Source organism: Perognathus longimembris, chromosome 28 (assembly GCF_023159225.1).
Source record: "Perognathus longimembris pacificus isolate PPM17 chromosome 28, ASM2315922v1, whole genome shotgun sequence".
NCBI lineage: Eukaryota > Metazoa > Chordata > Mammalia > Rodentia > Heteromyidae > Perognathus > Perognathus longimembris.
In genome coordinates, this window is record NC_063188.1 from 17,668,850 (window position 1) to 17,676,003 (window position 7,154).

Sequence of the window (7,154 nt, forward strand, 5' to 3'; positions counted from 1 at the left end):
TGCCCCAAGTTTTCTTTTTTTTTTTTTTTTCTTTTGCCAGTCCTGGGCCTTGGACTCAGGGCCTGAGCACTGTCCCTGACTTCTTTTTGTTCAAGGCTAGCACTCTGCCACTTGAGCCACAGCGCCACTTCTGGCCATTTTCTATATATGTGGTGCTGGGGAATCGAACCCAGGGCTTCAAGTATACAAGGCAAGTGCTCTTGCCACTAGGCCATATCCCCAGCCCCTGCCCCAAGTTTTCTGCTTTCCAGCCTCAGTGATCATCTGTGGACCCAAGGCCTAGAGCATACCCAATAAAAGTATAAACACTTTCAGAATTATTATACTATTCATAGGAGGTAAGTTGTGGATCAACGGGGCTGTTTATAGAGAGATAAAGAAAATGTAGTGTAGGGCTGTGCGTGGTGGCTCATTCGTTACTTGGGGGCTGAGATGGAGAGGACTTTGATTTAAGCCCAGCCTGGGCAACAAGTGAAATTCCAGTTTGGTCATTAAACAGGTATGGTGATGCACATATGTAATCTCAATTACTTAGGAAGGGATTTCAGTCGATGGCTGGTTCTGGGGAATAAAATAAGGTCTTGTCCAAAAAATAACTAAAACACTGGGAACATGGCTCAAGTGGTAGAGTGCCTGACTAGCGAGTACAAGGCCTTGAGTTCAAACCCCAGTACAGCAAAACAAAAATAAAACATTCAAAAAATCCAAAAATGTACAACAGAAACCCAAAATGTAGTGCAGTTGATACATATAATGGAATGTTATTCAGCTGAAAAGGAATGAAATCCCACCATTTGTGACAACATGCATGGAACAGAAAGCTCTTAAGAGAAATAAGCTAGGCCCAAAAGAAAACAAAGTATGTATTCTCACTTCTATGTGACAGCTACCAAAGTTGAGCCCATACAAATGCAGCATGAAATATTTTAGAAGATAGTACAATTAGTGAGAGGGGAGATAGGAGGAATGAATAAGAATGTATTCTATAGCACAGCAAGGTGACTACAGTATACAACGAATTGTTATATGTGCATTAAAATAGAGACCTACTTGTCAGTGTAATCACTCTCTCAGACAAAACACCACCTCCTTAGTGATAGATCAGTAATGTTAATGTGGTATGCAAAAAGGAACACATTATTTTGCATGCAGTTTGTTTGGCAGTGCATAATGCAATAATGACCATGGAAAAATTTAAAATTAAACCAAGTACCTTGAACGCATCTGAAATGGCTATTTATAGGAATAGTGTCTTGAATGTGCTGTTCCTTGTCCTGTGATTGGATTATTAACCTAGGAAACAGAAGTTATCAATGAACAGCTACCAAGAATTCCAAACCTTTTATAACAAAACAGTTCACTATTTTTCTACACAAATCTAGTGTACATTTATTAGACTTGCAATTAGTTCCCTGGATCTGAGCATCACGACAGCTAGATACTGCTCTAGGCCTAAAAGGATGTTCTTTATAATCAAAGACACATTCACACAGTCCTCTATGCCATAAAGAACATGACCTAATTCCAAAATAACATACAAACTTAAGAGCATGCATTAAAGATTATATACCTTCATAGCATATACATCAGAATGAAGAAGTAACAGCTAACTCTAAACTCCATTACAGCAAGGACTATTATGGTCATTTTTTCATTGTAGTACAGAACCTAGCACATTGTAGACACTCGTGTGTGTGTGTGTGTGTGTGTGTGTGTGTGTGTGTGTGTGTGTGTGTGTGTGAGACTTGGGGCTTGAACTCAGGGCCTGGGTGCAGTCCCTGAACTTTTTTGCTCAAGGATAGTGCTCTACCACTTGGGCCACAACTCCACTTCTGGCTTTTTTTGGTGTTTAATTGGAGATAAGAGTCTCAAAGACTTCCCTGCTCATGCTGGCTTTGAACTGTGATCTTCAGACCTCAGCCTCCTGAGTATCTAGGATTACAAGCACGAGCCATTGGTGCCTAGTGCCCAGTGATACGTTAAGAAGAATGGATTTCAGCAAAGAATGGTTCTATCTCTTCAAATAAGTATGAAAGTTCACGGTGGAGTAAGAGCAGGTACCTAGAGAGCTGGACCAATGAAAATAACTCCTGTGGCTAACAAAGAAAACCAGATTGCCTTCATATCTCGTTTTTATTCTCTGGTTTCCAACTTCATGCTGGCATTCCTATACAAATATGACTGAACTTACTTAGTTCTTTGATATGAAATGCAAGGATTCTAATCCCCTATGTACTCCTGAAATATTAAATTTTAATCACTTATCCTTAATAGCTTAGAATTAAGGTATAAGTGACTGGGTAACAAAACACTCTAAACGTCAACTACCTGGCTGGGCACTGGTGGCTCACATCTGTATTCCTAGCTATTCAGGAGTCTGAGAACTAAGGATCATGGTCCAAAGCCAGCTCAGGCAGGAAAGTCCATGATACTCTTTTTTCTTTGCTAGTCCTGGGGCTTGAAATCAGGGCCTGCACACTGTCCCTGGCTTCTTTTGCTCAAGGCTAGCACTCTACCTCTTGAGCCACAGCACCCACTTTTGGCTTTTTCTGTTCATGTGGTGCTGAGGAATTGAACCCAGAGCTTCAAGCATGCTAGGCAAGCACTCTACCCCTAAGCCACATTCCCAGCCCTCTATGAGACTCTTATCTCCAATTAACCACCAAAAAGCTAGACGTGGGGGTGTAGTTCAAGTGCTAGAGTCCTAGCCTTTAGCAAAGAAAGCCAAGTGGGAGCCCAATGCCTTGAATTCAAACCCCGGTATAGTAGTACACACAAAAAATAGTAGCCAAAGAGTAAGGCTATGCAACATCAAACCCAGGTAGGATAAGGCATTTATAATTAATAGGTTATTGAGTAGTTTCATGCAAGGGCTGGCTTCAAACCTTGATTCTCCAATCTCTGCCTCCTGAGTATACAGGTTTATAGATGTGAGCTACCAGCGCCCAACCCAATGTGGTGATTTTTTTCAACTGTCCTTTTTTTTTCTTTTTTCTTTTCTTTTTTTTACAGAAAAGAAAACCTAGTACAAAGGGTCTCAGCTCTCTAACCATTCTAACTTTTAGAGTTTTCAATTCACTGTTCTTTTGAATTTGGTTGCTTTGGGGGTTTAGGAGGTCAGTATAGGGCTTGAGCTCAGACTGTCGTACATTTTAGACAACTGCTCTATCACTTGGGCCACTCCAGTAGCCCATTTTGCTGTCACAGTTTATTAAGTACAGCCTGGGTAAAAAACTCCTATTGATGCTTCCTTTGTAGCCATGGTAACAGGGTTGCACCAACCACATGCACAGTTTCTTCCCTTGAGATAAGTTCTTTGACCTGTTTGCCCAGGCTAATTTTGAACCACAACCATCCTGATGTCTGCCTTCAGAGGAACTAGGACTTATAGGCACAAACCACTGTTCCTGGCCAAATCCAGTTGTATTAAAACTGGTCTTCTTGGATTTTATGAAATCCAAGGAAAACAGTATGAATTTGTCACATCAACAGATGTGACAAGGAGAACCTAGGAAAGAGTTACTTTACAGAATCAGTTGACAATGACAGCACTGACTGTAGTCCAAATAGGAAACTAAGGCTATGCCAGTAGTAATTTCTTCTGTGTAAATGAGCATAAACAGATTATTTCAAAACAGGGCCTAATAAAACACCTGCTTTTAGGTAGAATCTAATGTTAATAGATGTTAGAATGTACGTGCTCGGCAGTTTTTAAACTGGGGAAAAAACAACCTGATTTCAAGAAACCAGTGAAGCAAGGAAAGTGACTTGCGTACAGAGGTGCCTATGACATGTTATGGTTACCATGGATACTTTTAAGATGAGGCATTAGTGTCAGGGAGAGAGGTTAGGGGTTATGGTGATAACGTATCAAAGTAATCTTTTATTGAATCAATCAACAGTATTTCACTGAGTTCCTGTGTCCAAGGCAGAAATGGTGACACATACTGATAAAATGCCAATGGTCGTTTCTATTTCTACACATGTCATTAGCTTTTCTTTCCAGTAATCAAATGAGTGAGTTACTAGCATCTACTAATGCTTCATTGAATTAGTGGCTAAGCCTTCAAGCAAGTAAAATTGTGTGTGTGTGGGGGGGGGGGTTACAGGGACTAGAGGAATGGGGTTAAGAAAAGTCTGTAACATTAACAATGAAGCATTTGCACAGCAGTTTTTCTGTGTGTGTGTTTTTTTTTTTTGGGGGGGGGTCACGTTTATATTTATTCTCCAGATATACCTCCAAAGAGTGTCAATTAGGCAGTTAGTGTTAATTTAAGGAAGGCCCAGAAAACCTCATTGACTTGCCCAAGGTTACGCAACAATTGTCAGTTTCAGGGTGCGGGAACTAAGAACCCAGGCTTCCTGCTTCCCCGCCCATTGAGTCCTTCCACTAAACCCACACTGCCAGGAGCAACGTTTTGCCTTGGAAGTTGGGGAGGGAGCGAGTGCCCTGCGATCAGAGACTACTTGCACTTCACACCTGGGAGTGAACCTGTTGCCCACATGGCCTCAGTGAGAGGACAGGGGTGGCACGGAGTGGTGTGGGTTTGGGCTTGGGAGGTAATGGCAGGCTCCGCTCCTCCGTGGGAATCAGGTGGTTACTTACTCATATTGTCCGTTCCTTTGGGCTAGGGTCAGGGAACAGGGCTCCCGGAGAGGACCCTTCATCTCCAAGCCCTCGATAGTATGTGGGCGCCAGTCAAGGGTCTCCGTTTTAGAAGCGCGGCTGGAGCGGGGTGACGCGGTGCCCAGCGTAGGGAGTCTCCCGCCCTCCCCACGCTGTCCTCCCCAAGCTCGCCAAGTCTCGCCTCCCCTGCCGGCCTCTTCCTCCGCGGTGTGCAATGGCTGATTCTCGCGGTGCCCCCCGGCCTGCATGATTCCGCAGTCCCCCCAGCATACACCACCACCCCCCTTCAACCCCTGCCCTACGCGGCCTCCCCTCCCCCTTATCTCAGGCGGATACAGCTAGGGGCTGAGCTCCAGCCGGGAGCGGTGCCTCCATCCCGGCGGCCTCCAGGCTCAGCAAGGCTGAAGATTGAGGTCCGGTTCCACGGTTCTGCCTCCCACGTTCTGACACCCCACCCGCCGGGGCTACGCGGAGAGGACAGGCTCCGCGCCTAACGTTAGGAACCAGGGAGCAGGGAGGCAAGATCCCGAACCGAGAGAGAGAGCGGCTCCTAGCTCCCCCACCGGTTTTCCAGGCCGCCGCAGAGTCCGCCCTCTGCGACCAAACTAGGGAACTACAACGACTTGGCGCCGTCTCTACTAACTCCAGCCAAAAACATTTAAATACTACCTGTTTGTACTCTAAAGGTTAGCGCTGAGAAACAAACCATGGCCAAACCTATGAGAAGACTCAACTGTGTTGGGCCGCTAGGATCCACTTCAGTCAAAAAGAAATCCTTATAAGTTACAATGTGTTGGCTATCTTACCGGCCAGATGTTCTCCCCCCTTTTCTTCTTCCCTCTAATCTGAAAATAACCCAAAAGTCAGCTCTTGGCTCATCCTCTGCATGTTACCTCCAAGCAGGCCAACCCCCAAATGCACGGCCCCTCTCTACTCAAGCCTGATATTGTCAGGTCTTACCTAATAGAAGCCATTATTAACAGCAGCATAGTGATGTCACCCAGCCCATCACACCCACCCACCCTTGAAGCTTCAAAGCCACATATTTTCTCCCCATCTTAATCTCTGCATCCAATCAATCAATAAACCTGGAAATATTTATTTCGGATGACTTTTTTTTTTCAAGTTCTTTCCCTGTCATCCCAGTATCGTTAATCCTTCTGGATTACTGTAATTTCCCCCAAGTAAATCCTTCTGGCTTTAATCTCCCTATCATTTTTTACTCTGGTAGCAACCACAAAAACATCTACCCACTTCCCCCAAAGTAATGTTTCAAGTGTTTCATTCATGTGCTCCAGAATCTATACTAAACTACCGACTAAGACTCACTTTAATCCTGCAGTAATTTAACACCATAGTTTGGCCACAGGCCAATGGAACAGAATATAGTCTCAAGCACACCCAAACATCTATGGAAAATTGATAGTCAGCATATGTAACATTTCAAATTAGTGAAGAAAGAGTGGATTACTCACTAAATAACACTGAGGACATTGATTTTTCCACATGGAAAATTATAAAATTAGAAGTCTACATCACAGCATAGATGGAAAAATCAATTCCAGGTAGACTGAAGATTTAACTGTGAAAAGTGAACATTTACAGCTTTCAGAAGAAAATGGGAGAGCACATGCCTGAGGGCAGAGTTCAGTCACAGAGCACATGCTTAGCTGTTATGCTCAACACCGAAAAGGAGAAAATACAATATTTTGATAATCTTAAAATAGGAAATGTATATTTTGATAATCTCAACATAGGAAATGTGATACATTTACTTGCATTGATTTGTCAAATGTATGTACTTGTTGGGTTTAGTGGCTTAAGCTTATAACCCTGGATAATTGGGAGGCATAAATTGGGAGAATCGAGGTTTGAAGCCTGCCTAGACATAAAGGTTTTCAGGACTCCATTTCAACCAGTGGCAGGGTACAGTGATGAGTGCCTGTCATCCCAGTAAAACAGTGAAGTACAAATATGAAGGTCACAGCCAAGGTCAGTATAGGCCTAAAGTAAGATCCCCTTCCCGCAAATAACCAGCACAAAAAGAGGCTGTAGGCTTGGCTCAGTGGTAGAGCACCTGTCTAGAAAGTGCTAGACCCAGATTTCAAGCCACAGTATGGCAAAAGAAAGTCAAGCACCAGTTTGGGAGTAGTTATTTTTCAATACATACAGTCAATGAAACAATCTATGAAGTTCTCTAACTTAGTGCTGTTTTGGCCTTCTGACTTGTTCTCTCCTGTAACTCTTTGCAACCTGCTCTTTGTCTTACTGGCTCCTTGCTTTACCTAGCTCTTGCTAGACACCATCTTCCCTTATAACTGTTTCTTCTGCATTCACATTCAGCTCTTTTACATCTTTGCCCAAATGTCACTTATTTAGTGGGGCCTTCCTGACACATTTTATTTAAAATTAAAAATCAACCAGGGACCAATGGCTCACACCTGTAAGCCTAGCTACTCAAGAAGCTGAGATGGGATTGCTGTTTGAGGACAACCAAGGCAGGAAAGTCCATAAGACCACTATCTCC

General features: G+C 43.5%; 1 protein-coding gene across 7 annotated transcripts in view; it reads right to left on the minus strand.

Moving 5' to 3' along the window:
* The window catches only part of Ocrl (OCRL inositol polyphosphate-5-phosphatase), a 46,198-nt gene extending 41,041 nt beyond the window's left edge, over window positions 1–5,157 (minus strand). For 6 of the 7 annotated variants that reach the window (XM_048336116.1, XM_048336115.1, XM_048336114.1 and 3 more), the window contains exons 1-3: window positions 4,963–5,157; window positions 4,607–4,685; window positions 1,214–1,293 (exon numbers count right to left, since the gene is read on the minus strand). In XM_048336116.1, coding sequence (XP_048192073.1) covers window positions 1,214–1,293; window positions 4,607–4,685; window positions 4,963–5,002 — 199 coding nt within the window. In that variant the 5' untranslated portion in view covers window positions 5,003–5,157. The remainder of the gene's footprint in view (window positions 1–1,213; window positions 1,294–4,606; window positions 4,686–4,962) is intronic. The other variant, XM_048336113.1, reaches the window with a different exon arrangement.
* Between the last annotated feature and the right edge of the window lie 1,997 nt (window positions 5,158–7,154).